Here is a 16,397-nt window from a genome sequence, read left to right as displayed (position 1 = left end):
CTACATTATCTGAAATTATTTCCAGGTATAACATTGTGTCTCTCTGACTGTTTGGTAAAGTGAGATTTCACTGTAATTCAAGGAGGTATGGAACATTCCTGGTACGTAGCAATATAAACTGCTCTCTTTTTTCCTGATGCTTTTAATAACAAGATGATTATACTGTTTTCTGGTGAGCTGGAATCTGATGTGTTGTTCAAATAAAGCTGCACAGCCTGCCCTGGGCTTTATGATCTCTCTGGGAAAGCACAAAAATCACCTACATTCAGAACGCTGTGAATTCTTGGCTCCCACCTGGGCTCCTAACACTCTCTCTCCTAATATTATGTTGATATTGCAAGGGCATTAAAATGAAGCATGGATCATATGCCCCCAGATGAACTAGCTTGGGCTTTTTTTATATATATTATGGTTGCTTCTTGAACTTGACCAAATGATAGTCCCAGAAACAATAAGCCAGCCTGACAAGAGAGGAGACAGGTAACATTCCTGATTACAGTATCAACATATGAGTTGATGAAACCTTTCTACAGGGTCTGCTTTACTACCCTGAAGACAGGACTCAAAGGGCACCTCTTCTTAGCCCTTTGTCCTTACCTATCACACTCCCATTATATGGACCCTCTGCATCAATCTGCATCTGGGAGGTCATCTGAAAACATGACTTCACATTATCCACTGATTGACTATCAGACTCAATACTCCTTTTTATTTCTGTGAATAGTATATAGTTTAAATTTCCTCAGAGATACTAACCAGCTAGAGACTAAAGCAAAGGATGTTTCTTTCTATTATATTTCTCTCCTCTATCATTGTGATCTCTGCCCATTCTACAACATACCTGACCTCAAGCAACTCTGAAGGTCAGATAATACTAATACAGCTATTGGAGGATTTTTAAACTACCACAGATGTCAGAAAGTCAACAGAAGGCTGGTGGTAGTAAATGTTTTTAGGGAAACTGCATCCCCACTCCCATTCCCGAATCATTTTTAGGGGATTAGGGGAGTGTAGGTGTCTTTCAGGACAGAAAGATCTGAAAGAGAGGGTCAAATAATAAATCATACAGACAATAAGTATGGTAAAATAATGATAACAGATTAAGTATGGAATTGGGGGGGGGGAAGCAGAACTAAAGTAGCCCCCAGAGGAAAATTTCTCTCTTCTTACAGTGTAAACAGCAATGACTCCAGAATCCAGGGATATGATTTCATAACTCACCTCTGAAATTTCTATCTGTATGACTCTGGGCAAATCACTGGACCTCCCCATGTCTGCGTGTTCTCATCTAAATAAAAAAAGAGCTAGAGAATTGGGCTAGATGGTCTTTTCCAATTCTTATTATGATTCTATGATACTATGAGTACAACATAGTCAGGCAATCACACATACAGTTTCTGTCTTCTGATTTGGGCACAATAACTGAATCGACGTTACCCATGCTACTGGAAAGGGCAGGTCAAATGTCTTTCCCTGACCAATACTCCTCTGTGTGTGTGTGTGTGTGTGTGTGTGTGTGTGCTGTCACCTTATTAGAAAATAAATGCCCTGAGGACAAGGACTGTTTCACTTTTCTGTTTATATTCCCAGAGCTTAACACTGTAAATGTTAACAAATGATTTTTGTATTTGTTCTTTCATTTTAAAAAATGGATCTTTTTTTAGTAAAGTAATATAAAGTAAATACAAAGCAAAGTCTATATGTCAACTTTCTAATAAATACATGAAGCCATAAAAACAACTTAGGACTCCTTGAGTCTGCCATGCTGGATTTCCCATTTTTCCATCAAAGAAGTGGGGTCTATTAGCCAGAGTAAAGATGTGCCTGACATCCTGCCTTTACCACTTGCTTCCTACATGACCTTAGGAAAAGTCACTAAATACGCTGGAGCCCTGATTCTTTATCTGTACAGTGGAGGTAAGGACACTTACACTAGCTACTTCATAGGGTTCATATGATGATCAAATGAGAGAATGAATATAAAGTGCTTAATAAGCGAACTCAAGTGAAACTCAATGAGAAGATACAGAGATGAAAATTTTGAAAGGGTAGATTAAAATCAAACTTGCATATCTTGCACTATGTACATACTCCAAGAGAAAAAACATTATTGCATTTCAGGAAATTATTGGAGTATTTGTAGTTTTAAAATGTACTTAAACCCTCACAGGGAGGCAGTTGGTGGGAGAAGAGAGAATGGAATAAAGGATTTAAAAAAAAATCTAAGTGGAAGTCTATTATTATAATTTCTTAATAGCTAAAGGCATTTCCAAATTGATAAATGATCAAAAGAAATGAACAGGCAGTTTTCAAAAAAGGAAATTCAAACTATCAATAACCACATAAAATGCATCAAATCATTACTAATTAGAGAAACATAAAACAACTCTAAATTCGTAAAGTTGACAAACAATGAAAATGACTAATGTTGGAAGGGCTTAGGGTAAAATGGCATCTAGGTGCACTAATAGTGGCACTGTAAAGTGGTGCAGTCATTTCAGAAAGTTTGGAACCACACCCTGCAAAAGTACTAAACTGTATGTAACCTTTGACCTACCAATACCTCTACTAGGCCTGTACCCCAAGGAGATCAAAGAAAGAGAAAAAGAACTGATACATTCAAAAATATTTAGAGTAGCTCTTTGGATAATGGCAAAGAATTGGAAACTAAAGGAGTATCCATCAATTGCAGACTGGCTGAATAAATATGAAATATTTAAATATGAAAATATTGAAATGTGAAAATAACAGAAAAATACCATGCCAATGATGAAAGTGACAATTTCACACAAACCTGGGAAAACTTATATGAAGTGATACAGAGTGAAGATAGCTGAACCAGGAAAACAATTTATGTTATAATACCAATATTGTGTAAAGAAAAAAAAGCACCAATTCTGAAGACATCAGAACTCTGGAAGACAAATCCCAAACCCTTCAAAATGTGATGGATCCAAGATGAAGAATAAGACACACATTTTTGGGCATAGCCAATATGGGAAAGTGTTTTATTCAATTAGGTATGTTTGTTTTTATATATGTGTGTGTATGCACATATGTAAGAATGTATGTATGCATATTACAGTTATTTGTTTATATACACATGTCTACGTCTACATATTATTTCTTTTTTTAATGTGGGGAGAGGAGAAAAATAAATACTTGTTAAACGAAAAAATTATTTTAAAAAAGTACAAAGGAGCAGCCTGGACTACTAAATGAAATTTATTGCCATAGTTGTTCTCCAGGGTAGTTTTTACATCAACACTTTCTGAAATACTAGTATTATGAGAATATTCCTTCATTTAAGTATGTATTAAATGGCTTCTATGCATGAGAAAATGCTGGGACTGAGAGAGATGGAAATATAAATAAGAGAGGGTCACAGTTCTTGAGGAGTTTACAATCTAGTAAGGGAAATATGTACAAATATAATGATAATAAAAACAGATTCATGATAAGAGCCTAAGAGGGGCACCAGACTATCAATACGAAACTCTCAAAATCTCAGAGGGAACTTTGGATATATTTGATTCACATTTTAGATTAAACTGATTATTCTTTAAAAGTGGAAAAGGCTATACACTATTGGATAAAACTTTAAAATGAAAATAATTTATGGTTCAGCACAGTACATGGTACACAGTAGTAATAAATGCTTGATGGCCAGACAAGAATGTCATTTTCCATTATGTTGGGTCAGAGCTTTAGAGCTGGAAGGGACCTATAGGTCTTCTGTTCTAGACTCCTGAACTCTCACCATTTTACGAAGAAAATGAGACCCTGAGAGCTAAGGGACTTGCCCAAAGACACACAGTTACTAAATAGAAGAACACACATTTAAACCCAAGTCTTCAACCGCAAATTATTGCTTTCCCCTACTATACCACAAGGTAGTACTCAAGGTAGGCTTATGCTAATACACTAATCCCCACAGTAGCTTCTCAGCACTAAAAATATTGCTGGGGTATATCACCAACTGGAAAAACAATTCTCCAAAGGAACATAGTCAGATGAGGGAGGTGTGAGAATGCCAGCTAGTTCTGTTCTCCCAAGTTCAAGACTTGAACAGTTTTCTAATTCTAAAAGGTTAATGGAATTTATTATAGCACCCAAGCATGGTAGTGAGTTGGCAAGTTAACTCAGAAAATTTTTCTACTTCACAGAGATGCTACTGAGAACGAATAATAAGAAGTATAAGCCAGGTCTGGGGTAAGGTGGGAAGGTAAATAAATAGAAAGAGAATGGTATTTCAGTTCTTTCCCAAAAGGACTTCAACTTCTAATCCACTCAGCAAGTGTATAAAAAACTTGGCAAATGGTCCAATACAGTCACTTCTCCCAATATCCTTGCTCCCTCACCTCTGTATCAAGGGTGTTTAACCTGGGATCCATTGATAGATTTCAGGGAGTCTGTGATTTAAAAAAAATGTTAATAACTATATTTCAATGTGATCAATTTCTTTTGTAATCATATTTTATTCATTCAAAAACATTATTCAGAGATGGAGTCTCTAACTTTCCCGCACCACAAAAGGGGTCCATGAAACACAGAAAGGTTAAGAACTCCTGCTCAATAACATTTTATCTTCCCTCTTGTCACCGTAGGTCATTTCTCTTCTGGAATGAACAATAAGGTAAACTGAGGGATGATTAAAAGAAGGAAATAGTTTTTCTGCCTTTCTTTCCATCTCTAGTCCTTAGCACAATGCCTGGCACATGGTGTTTAAAAAATGCTGTTTGATTGATTTCAAAAATCATTCCTAATAGTTATTTTAAAGTATTTGAAACCTTTAAAAATAATACATGTACATGCTAAATGTAGGGAGATGATTTTGCTGGTTGTTTTTTTTTTCCTGGCAACATTTATAGATATAATAGCAGGAGTCAGGTTTAGAGGGTAAAAATTGAGATAAGACTTAAAACTTCCTAGGTTTTCCTTGAAGGTCTCCTTGAAAGGTGGCATCAAGGATGCCTGGTCCTTACTATTCTGATAAGTCAGAATAGGCTTCCAAGACACCTGAAAGAGACATGCAGGCACTACCCATGTTCTGAGCTATGAGAATCATAGCTCTACAGTCTGGGGGATGGGGGCAGCTAATATCCGGGAACAAAGCCTCTTTCCACATATCCGTTGCCTTTCAGCTTTTCCAACAGTTGCCAAGATGGGAGAAACATCAGTTAAGCAGGGCTTGGGCCCATCCAGGGCCCATCATCCTCTCCCTGCCTAAGTGTCGCAAAGCTCCTTTGTCTTCCTTGCCTTCCCTTTCAGAGGGGAAGCCGAGGCAGGCAGGCTGCCAGACAGCTGCCCAGGTGGAAATGCTTGGTGACTTCTAATGAAAGGCTTCTGGCTAACAGGGAGAAGCATTATCACCTCTATGATTATCACCATTCCACAGCATACTCTGATCTGATGCTCCATAATCCAAGAACAAACAAAATAGCTTATAAAGAATAGTCTTTAACAAAATCTTAGGTGGAGAAAAACATACTACTTCAGTGTTCCAACCCTCCTCCTACCCTGAAAAAAGCATGTTAAAAATCTAGATGTTAAATCTGTCTTACTGTACCTGAAAGTAGAGGGAAAGGGGATAAGAGAAAGAGGAGAGATAGAAGGGAGGGGACTTTTGAGGAGGGACAGGGTAAAAGGAGAGAGAGAACAGAATAAAGGGGGGAACAGGATGGAGGGAAATACACAGTTGTTAGCAATAACAACTGTGAAAAAATTTTGAAACAAATTTCTCTGATAAAGGCTTCATTTCTCAAACATATAGAGAACTGAGTCAAATTTATGAAAATGAGGACCATTTCTCAATTGATAAATGATCAAAGATATGATCCATTTTCAGATGAAGTAATCAAAGCTATCTATAACCATATAAAAAAATACTCTAACTCACTATTGGTTAGAGAAATGCAAATTAAAACAATTCTGAGGTACTACCTCATCCTATTAGATTGGCTAATAGGACAACAAAGATAAATCACAAATATTGGAGAGAATGTGGAGAAAAAGGAGACATTAATACACTGTTGGTGGAATTGTGAACTGATTAAACCATTCTGTAGAGCAATCTGGAACTATGTCCAAAAGGCTATAAAACCATGCATACCCTTTGAGCTAGCAATACCACTGCTAGGTTTGTATCCCAAAAGAGATGAAAAAACAAAAAGGAAAAGAACCTATGTCTACAAAAATATTCATACCAACTCTTTTCTGGGGGCAAAGAATTAGAATTGAGGGGATGCCTATCAAATGGGGAATGGCCGAACAAACTGGTATGCAATTTTAATGGAATACTATTGTACTATAGGAAATGATGAACAGGATGCTCTCAGAAAAACCTGGAAAGATTTGCATGGGCTGATGCAAAGTGAAATGTACTGTGTACATGTAGCAACAATGGTGTAGGATGACCAACTATGAATGACTTAACTATTCTCAGCAATACAACCATCTAAGACAACTCTAAAGGACTTATAATAAAAAATGCTTCCATCCCCAGAGAAAAATTGATGGTCTAAATAAGATTGAAGCATATTTTTTTTACTTTCAAAAAAAATCTAGATGTTGAGACTGGGGAGGAGGAAAATATCTCTCAATAGGTAGTTAAATTATCATGGTAGCAAATTTTTTCCTGTGAAACTAATGATCAAATTTAGCTGAGGCCAAGTACTGACTATAATGAAACTGAAAATGCCAAGATAACATGCTTTCAGAAGGAACATGAAAGTGGGGGAAAGATTTTATGGTAACAAGCACATATGGCATGACATTTTCAGGATGTTTTTTAGATTAAAAAAAATAAAATCTCCTTGGCAAATACAAATAGTTTTGGTTCAAAAGAAGAAACAAAGGTACAAGATGATATGAGCATAGCAAAGGTAAAGAAAGTAAATATATTAGCTATAGAAATTTTAATCATCAGTAGAACTTTGTGTAGAAAAGAAAAAAATCCTTAAACATTTAATTTTTCTTAAATAAGAAATAAGAATTTCTTAAATTTGCATATACTTAATTTTCATAAATATGAACTTTATTCATAAATATAAACAAAGGAAAAGCTCTTCTTTAAGAATAGAAGTTCTATTGTGAAAGAGTAATGGAATTCACCCCAGATATTCAAACAATATGTGATGAAGAAATCAGGATCTATTTATTCCAAAATTACAGACAGCTCATCAAAAATTACCTTTAGGGAAATGAACTCTTCAAACCCTCTCCCCTAAAAAAACTGTGATTCTATTTCTGCTCTTTGCTCCATATTTAAATTTATATGATCAGTCTGGTCCAGGTGGGCAGTATTTCCTTAAAGTTAACACCTTACCTGATCGATAGCGTTCATCCCGGGACCCCGAGGACCGGCGGCGGTGGTATCTTGAGGCAGAGGAAGGGGTAACAGGAGTTCGGCGTTCTTGTGGTAAAGCCTGATCCACCCCTAAATTCAATGGGAAAAGGAAAGGGTAGATAATTGTGAGGATTCCCTTAGAAGAGTTTTCATGGAAATTACAGTTATGCTAATTTCTACAGGAATCTATCACACTTATTCGGTGATGCATCAGCAAGAAATCATGAATGCAGTTCCCATCAGCCAAACAGGAGTCTGAGAAACAGGAGGAAATGAGAGGATCATGGCCAAGGGCAGTAAGGGAATTGGTGGACAAAGAGATGGTTAATTTAAGTATTGTGGATAATAATATACTTAAACTACACCTCTCACCACTTAAAGGCAGTGAAAAAGAAAAGCCACAGAATATACTAGTCATACATCACAAAGATGCCTAATAGACATAAACTTCTATTTTAGATGGTTAGTAGTCCTTCTAGGCACTTGAGGAAAATGCAAACAAAGGTACAATGAACTAAGTGAACCTACAATGTCAAGAGAAGAGATGGGAAATACAAAATATAGAGAGAAAGTTTTCTTCTTTCTCGTACACCAAATATACCTGTTTTAAAACATTTATAAGAAAAACACCTTTTCCAAATTATGTACAAATGACAAATACATCATTTTAAATGTTGTTTGAAAAAAATGGTGGTAAAGCATTTAATCATAAAGAAGTAGTTTGGGCCAAAATGAGCCAATCAGTTCATGCTAAAAAAAATCACGAAGGAACTGAAGGTCTAAGTGTATTCATTCATCACCTGTTCTTCCCAATCTTAATTTGGCTGGTTGGTGCACAAGTGTCAGAGTGGGCTTTTACCTTCCTGTCCCTCACCACTTTAACCTAGCATAAGTGAGAAATACTTTCCTGAATCCTGATTCAATGGGAGAAGGTAAAGACCCATTGGAAACTACTGCGAAAGTTAGACCATGACATTAACTTCAAGTTAATAATAATCATCATTATGATGATAATGATTTTATTATCATTCAGGTTATAGAATCTCCCAGTAGGTTACTAGCCTTAGAGAGACAAGCTTTAATAGACTTCATAGGAAGATTTAGGAAGACTTGCATTTTTGTCATTTGATATTTCAGAGATTACACAGTTTTAATCAAAGGACAAAAACACTTCAAGGGAAACTGATTTCACAAATGCAGGTATTTCCCTCAAGGAATGCATGCTAAGGAGGATGAGACTTGATGTGATTTGCCCTGACTTTTCTGGTGGTAGGAAAGAGCTCCGCTAATTCCCAGCACTTCATTCTAAGGATGTATCCTTGCTTCCTTCTTCCGTGTGTCCTCCTTTGCCCCACAGAGAACTGTCACTAATGAGTTAACTTCCAAACCTAACATTAGAAAGTATGTGTTTGTTCCATAAAATGGCTCTTGCATATATTAGTTATGTTGAGGCTATGTTGACACAGTACCAGTAAGAATGCCAGGATGAAGCCACAGACGGTGAATCTCCCACAGTGTTTGAGGTTTTCTCTACCACAAAGTTGTAAATGAGACAGAGCTGCAGAGAAAACCTATGGGGCAATATCATACAAGACCTCCACTAACACCTGAAATATTTCAATTGAAGGATGATTGTATCAAGGAGATGCATTTGTTCCCCCTTGGCACCATACACAAACTCAAAGACAGAGGGAAAGGAAAGAAATAAAGGAAAAAGTAGGAAGAAGGGAAGAGCAAAAGGGATATAAACCATTCTTGATTGGAAATAATTTATAACTTCCAAACAAGTACTCAAGTCGAAGAATTCAAAAGAAATGAGAAAAGGGAGAAGAGAAAGAGCCAGGGACAGAAGCCAGAGAGACATAGAGAAAGGTGGGGGGGATGGGGAGAGAGAGAGAAATTCAACAAGGGAAACCATTAACCAGTCAGGTTACAACCCTTCATCACTGGGAATCTGGATATGTCCAAGAAGAAAATAAAAACCTAACGGCCCTTCAGTCAGGTATACTTTATTACTTGTGTCTTTAAGTCAGAGAAAAGAGACAGCTATTTCCTGTTCAATCAAAGTTTAAAGACTGTGGCACCAGTAATGTAGTAGTATAAGATTTCATGAATGCTATGCTCTGGATAGACGGTGTCTACGTCACTGGAAAAAATGTAAACCACATAGTCACCATGGCAGATACGTCTAAGCCTATTCCACAGAATAATGTTAATAGTATGTTTAAACCAGAACAGATCATCATGTCTGATGACCTGGCAGAAGCAACCACCCTTGGAAGATTCAAGATGCCATCTGCACCAGAAAACATCTGTAGTCAACTTTATTTAAACATAAAGGGACAATCAGGATTTCTGTACTGAAATGCCAACAATCACACACTCAGAATCATGATTATCTATGTACGAAGAAGGACAAAAATGGTGAGGAACGTAAAGTGGGCACCACAGCATGCGTTTCTAACAGCACAGTCATTGTGAGGATTGGTCAGGCTAATTTCCTTGACCTTAACCTTGGTTTTCTAACCTCATACACTCAATCAAATGTGAACCATCAAATTAGGGTTTTTCAAAGTGGGTGCTGAGGAGCCACTGAATTCTCCAGAAACGTGCTAGGGTTTGGTAAGACATTTTATACGTAGGAGTCAGACTTTACGAGGTTTAGGGAAATTATTGATTTTTTTTTCAAACTTCATCTGCCAACATGACTTATGTCTCCTGCTCTCCTCCCTTCTTACATCTCTAAATTACTATCATCTTTACCTTAAAGCTATATACTTATTCTTTAAGTCAGTTCCAGAAAGAAATATGTGTTACCATAAACAGGTGAAAAGTGTATCATATTTAATGATGTGGATAACTTGTATTACGTATTCTTTTAATGTTCACAGAGAACTTAACATACATTAGGGTTCTCAATGAACCTTATTTGATTTACTGTTGTCCACATAAGATAAAAAGGAAAGCAAGAAATTATTTTAAATTATAATATAATTCCTATGACCTTACTACTCTGATAATGCTTATTCTTACACTATTATTTCAGGATAAGCAAAAATGTCCACCACCACCCTACCCTTACCTCTTAAGGTAAAACTGATTTGTACCTACAGACTCCTACAAATTCTATTTGCCTCTATCTGCCCAATGTGTGTGCTGTCTCACTAAATTTGCATTTAATCAAGGTTCTGGAAATCAGTATGCATTTTTTAAATCATTTCAAGAAGCAATCCCTTAAAGCCTGGGTTGTGTCTTTACTCCCAAATGACTTGGTGTTTCATTGAGTGCTCCCTTGATTAGAAGACAGAGAGCCAGAGCTCATAGTGAGTTCACACTGTCAAATTTGAGCTATCATGCTCCTGTGTCATTCTCCCACCCCACAAGAAGTCATAGGAGAGAGAATTAGACTATGCAACACCCTCAACTTAGAGGAGAATAAATGTAGTGACATTCAATGCCTAAGACTGAGCGGAATATTAACACACACACACACACCCCAAAAAAAGAAAATGGTTTTGAGTGGCTTTTGTCTTTTCTGAACTCAGTTTGGATGAAGGACCAGAAAATGAACTATCAGCACCCTTATTGACAGGAAATTTCACTAACCATTCTATCACCTGCTCCTACTGATATTCAGTAAGCACACTTCATGGCCAAGTGTTGGAAGTCCATTTTATATTCTTGATCAAGAACACAGCTTAACTGAGGATAGAAGTAATTTAAGACTTTTGATGACAGAAGATAACAAATCAGGCTAGCCCATCACTAGCTCTCAGAGAGTTGGTGACAGCTCTAGGAGAGAGCCTCAAAGAGGCATTTTGGAATGAGGTGGAGAGTTATTCACACCTCAGTTAGCAGTGAGAACAGACTCCTTAAGAAGGAACAGCAGGAGAAATACAGACTCACCAGTGTCTGTGAGTGCTGGGCCAAACCGTTTGTGGTATTCATGCCCATTTGTAATTGGAATTTCTTTTATATTTCCTGTAGCAATCTGTTCTGGGAAAAATATCAGGCTGAGTCACAGACTGGTCATGTTTTAAATTACTAACAATTACCTACTTGCATGTTGTTTCTTCCTGTTCCAGGGCTTAACCTTGTCTCTTGCATTTTATCTAGAGAGAATACAATCTATTTCTACCTCACAAGAGGAGATATAAGTTACAGGTTTTCTTCAGCAGAAGACCACAGTCTGCAAAGTCTACGTAAACTATCCAAGGCTTACATCTATACTCCCAAAGCAAAGGAAAAAGGGAGAAAAAACAAATATATATCAGATTCCATTTAAAAGCTTATGGTAGCAAATGGAATTTTTATTGTCATGATCATCAGATTTAAAATACTAATAGCTGCTTAATACACTACTTTAAAACTTCACAGAGTATGTTGTACAGATTAGCAGATTTGAACATCAAATTTAAAATGCTTTCATGCTCTTACTTACATAATGAAATCATTACCCTCAATCTGTGCTTTGTCATTATTGAGAAATGATTCGATGGAAGAAGCCCTCTGCTAAAATGGCAAGAAAGGGATTAATTAAAATTGACGTTAAACTCGATAAACAAACAAAACTAAGAATGAAAAAGTGGGCTACTACCAAATATCTTTTAATCTGTTTTTTAAAAATAGCCTAGTCCCCACCAAAATCATTTAGAAGAAATAACAGGGAAATTTAGAAGAGTAGATAACAAAAATCTGTTTCATGAATTGGCCTACATGTAAACTCAGGAAAAATCAAGTGGATGGAGAACATATATGACTCAGATTATGAAAAGCATGGATATCCCAATAATTAGTTTAGATTTCTGTATGTAAGCACACATGTATTGGACAGATGCTGAACATGGACAGGCAATAAGCTGAACACAGAACTCAACAGAAAGTAGGAGATTGTGCTCAAAAACATTTTTAAAAGCTGAAAATCATTTTCAATGGTCCAAAGTGCTTCCAAAAAAATAAAAATGAAACAACTTTTAAGCATCCAATATTATTCCCTGGATGCCACATAACTACAAATTGTGAAGCATGATCATATGGGAAACAAAATTGCAAGTGCTCCAAAGAACAACTTAAGGAAACATGGTAGGAACAAGTAGATACTAGCATATTATCAACATAACAAATGTTTTGTCTAATTGAACAGGAGAAAGACTTTTGCTTGGGAAGTCGTTTAAAATTCAACATCCAGGACATGCATGACTGGCAAAGCATCAGTCTATGAGGCATTTAGAGGGAGGTGGAATGACAAACTGACAACCTTAAGGACAACCTTGGTGATTATAAAACAACAGCAGTGACTTGCCCAAAGTCATAGATATGGTAAGTATCTGAGGGACCTTGATACATTATAGTACTGACAAAATATTAAATGAGCCAAGAAGAAATCTCCCAGCCCATTGAGTAGGATATAAAAACATGCAGAGGAATCATACAGGATGAGAGGGTGAAGATGAGTTCTAATCTGCCCAGTGAAGGAAGCAGCCACATTGATGGGATCATGGAGGTTGAAATGAAAGGGGAAGAAAATTCCTTGTTTCTTCCTTCTAAAATACACAAATGCTCTCCCCACCTCGGCCCCCCAAAAAATTCTTGCTTTGTTGAATGTTGGTACTGGACTTCAAATCAGGTTCTTTTAGCATTAATGAGCCCACATTTTCCAAAGGCAGGCAACTCTTTAAGGCAATTCTTAGCTAAAAAGCTAACAACACATTGTTACCTTGGTATTATAATCCAAAACAAGGATTTTTGTGCTGAGTTTTCCAAAGTAACATTAAACAAACATTCCGCTCCCTAGAATTTGTTGAGGTAAAAAGATCATGGCGTCCTTGACATTATAAAAATGGGAAAAGGGATCAGTGGGCAGCCATCTTCAATGACTACTTAGTAATAAACACCCTAGAAATAAACACTGCTTCCATGACTACTTTGCTTTTCAAATTTACCCAAAGCAGAAACCAAAAGGAAAGGGTTGTGGTGACTGAAGATAGTAAGGGGGTAGGTAAAGAGAATAGATCTACCCTCTAACGGAATATATATTCATGTGCATGAGTGAGCCTCGCTCCCCACACACACATATGTATGTGTCTGTCTCTCTGGGTATGTTTGAGTATGTGGGAATTATAAAGCTGAATATCTTTGACATCTACCTTCTGGACCAATTATTTTAATGTTTTCTTGCTTACTTGTAGCATAAAAAAGAGAATCTAATTTTGTTCATTTTGCAAACTGTGTCCTTCCAAAGATGGATAGAATGGAAAGGGGAGAGAAGAGCAAAATAAACCGAAACAGAAGAGTGGTAGATCTGAATTATGTTTGTCCTCTTGACCAGAATACAAACACCACTACCTCCACATAAAGAAATTGCCCTCTTTATTCTTCTAGTTTCTAGGGAGGTACTAATAATAAAAGTTCACATTGTTATACTGTTCAAAAGTTCACAACACACTTTCCTAATGACTTTTTGAGAAAATAGCATTATTATCAAAATATTGAAAATGTCATTATCCCCATTTTATTGATTAGGAAACTGGTTTTCTGATATTCACATGATGAGCAAGTGATGGAGTGAGAACTCAAAACAGATCTTCTGAGATTTCCCTCTACAATGTTGTGCACATGGGGGGTAAGGAAGAAGCAGGGGGCATCCACTCTGCCAGCCAGATCACCAACTCTGGAAATAACCAAGGTGATAGATGTATTAAGAGTTGTACTTTCAAAGAAATCTAGAAAGGTCGTGATGAAATAAATGCAAAATAAAAAAAGTCAAAGTAAAAATGAATGGGTGAAAAATTTTGATTTGTGAGACATCAGAATGACTGAAAAGGTCTATTTTCTGAATTGAAATTAATTGAACTATAAATGGTTACAAAGCAAATGTAATTAATTGTATTGTTTAATATTGCTTTTCATAATCATCTGATCAAAAAATTAAAAAACTCTTTAAATCTAAAAAAAGAGTTGTACTTTGTTCTCATAGGGCCATATACAGGAGTAGAATGTCCACTTCTAGGTGCCACATGTGAGGAAGGAATTTGAGGAAGCTAGAGAGGGTCCAGAGAATGGAAAATGGAAGAGTCAAAAGCCTCAAATATATTCTCTACAAGGACTGTTGGAAAAAACTGAGGAAGAGTTAGCCTGGAGAAGAGAGGGTTAAAGAGTGAGGTGATCATTATCCTCAACTATCTGAAGGAAATAGGAATGTCTGATGTGGAGGAGAGAAGACTTCATGGGAACATGATGGTGATTTTCAAGTATATGAAGAAACTGGGGATACCTGGAAAGAAAACATTCAAGGGGAACATGAAATTGTCTTCAAACTATCAGGTAGAAAAGAGATTATACCTGATGTTTTGGACCCAAAAAGTAGAATTGAGAGTGACAGACACAAATTTCAGAGAAGCAGACTTGGGCTCATGTCAGGTAAAAATTCTTAACAATTAAGACTGCTCAAAAGTATAATTGGTTGCTTCCAAAGTAGAGGGTTCCTTCTCACTAGATTTCTTCATGAAACAACTGAATAGATGGTACTTTACAGTTTCTTCTCTGGGCAAAGAAGTAGACTAGATGAATGTGAGCAATTCGGTGATTCTGTGATCATCCTTAAGTTGTACATTTGTGTGTTAGGCTATGTTGTGGCTTTTGTATCTCCAGTCACCATAGCAACAAATTATTCTACATCTATACTCTAAAATGCCTCACTGGGCAATGCCTTAGCTAGTGAAGACTTCTGGAGCAAGGAGCTTTAGTGAGTACTTTCTTTAATAACTACTTCAACCTAGAAAAGTTTCAAAACTGAGTTTATCTAAATTCTGAGAAGGAAGTTGAATGAATGAATATTCTAGGATGGTGCCAAACATCACACAAAAAAGGAGAACCACTCTAGTATTCTCTTGACAGTTTTTGTAGAGTAAGTGATATTTTACAGACCAGCACTTAGAACAAACACATGCTATTTAAGATACATGTCAGAAGATGTTCTTAGTGTTTATCTGGGTGAGAAAAGTTATGCTACTTATTGATAGCAATAGATTGCATTATGTAATTAGTAGTAGGCTGCATTATGCCACTGGAGCTTATCTATGGTGCAGAAACAGTAAGGATTTAATTACAAAAACACACCTTATACCAATAAAATTTCACTGAGAAGAAAGATAAGAGCACTGGCTTCTACTTCATATATTTGTAAGGTTAATGATACAGGAAGTCACAGAAAGTCAGAACAGGACAAGTACCAAACAAAGGCTAAGGTAATGTTAGTCTCAATTTGCAATATTTTATCCCTGAGTTCTACATCCTTCTAGGTCTTGGAATGTTCTTATGGTATAAATAAACAAAGATTTTCGTCAGTCATTATTGAGAACACCACAGTATTCTCGGGACATGTCTGCAGTTACTACTGAATGGAATGTTTACTAAATGGACATACTCATGTGACCTGTCTAAAAAAGCCTATAGAAAATGGCAAAGAGAAACAGTTTCCAGAAGTACCATTTGCAATAGTGCTGACATTCTGCCATGAATGTTCAAAACAATCTGCTGAAACCCAACAGCTTTGAATATTACACAAAAGTCTACAAAACCTCCAATCTAAAGTCATATATTCTGAAAACTTCTTGGAAATCCTAATCATATTTTCTACCACAAATGCTTTGACATTGCTTCTGTAACAATAAGTCTTAAAATGAAAAGCAAGTCATTGGAAACACCTTACATATGTTAGAAAAACTTGTATGAAATAATACCAAATTATTCCCTGCCAAAAATATAAAAATTTCTTTGATTTGTCTTTCCATATATGACAGAACAGGGAGGGGAAAAAGGAAAAACCAAATAGTTTTTGAGTCCTCAATATAAGGAGAATCATGATAAAAAGTGGGCCAGTCACGAAAAAATTAAATTCTTTAATTTAGAAACATCTGCTTCAGTTACAGACTTGCTAGAGAATTAAGTTATGCATAATGAATGCCTTTATTCACTCAGGAGTAAACCTCTAAGAGAATAAGAACAGTGGAAAAAACCACCAATAATATAAGGAAGTAAGATTGAGTGT

At 36.4% G+C, this 16,397-nt stretch overlaps 1 protein-coding gene across 9 annotated transcripts in view; it reads right to left on the bottom strand.

Moving 5' to 3' along the window:
* Nucleotides 1–16,397, bottom strand: part of DIP2C (disco interacting protein 2 homolog C) — a 585,449-nt gene that overhangs the window by 246,401 nt on the left and 322,651 nt on the right. For all 9 annotated transcript variants that reach the window (XM_072650057.1, XM_072650058.1, XM_072650062.1 and 6 more), the window contains one exon: nt 7,328–7,438. In XM_072650057.1, coding sequence (XP_072506158.1) covers nt 7,328–7,438 — 111 coding nt within the window. The remainder of the gene's footprint in view (nt 1–7,327; nt 7,439–16,397) is intronic.

The sequence above is a fragment of the Notamacropus eugenii genome, chromosome 3 (assembly GCF_028372415.1).
Source record: "Notamacropus eugenii isolate mMacEug1 chromosome 3, mMacEug1.pri_v2, whole genome shotgun sequence".
In the NCBI taxonomy this organism is placed as follows: domain Eukaryota; kingdom Metazoa; phylum Chordata; class Mammalia; order Diprotodontia; family Macropodidae; genus Notamacropus; species Notamacropus eugenii.
The sequence above is the reverse complement of the archived record's forward strand: the minus strand, read 5'-3'. Positions and strand labels throughout refer to the sequence as shown.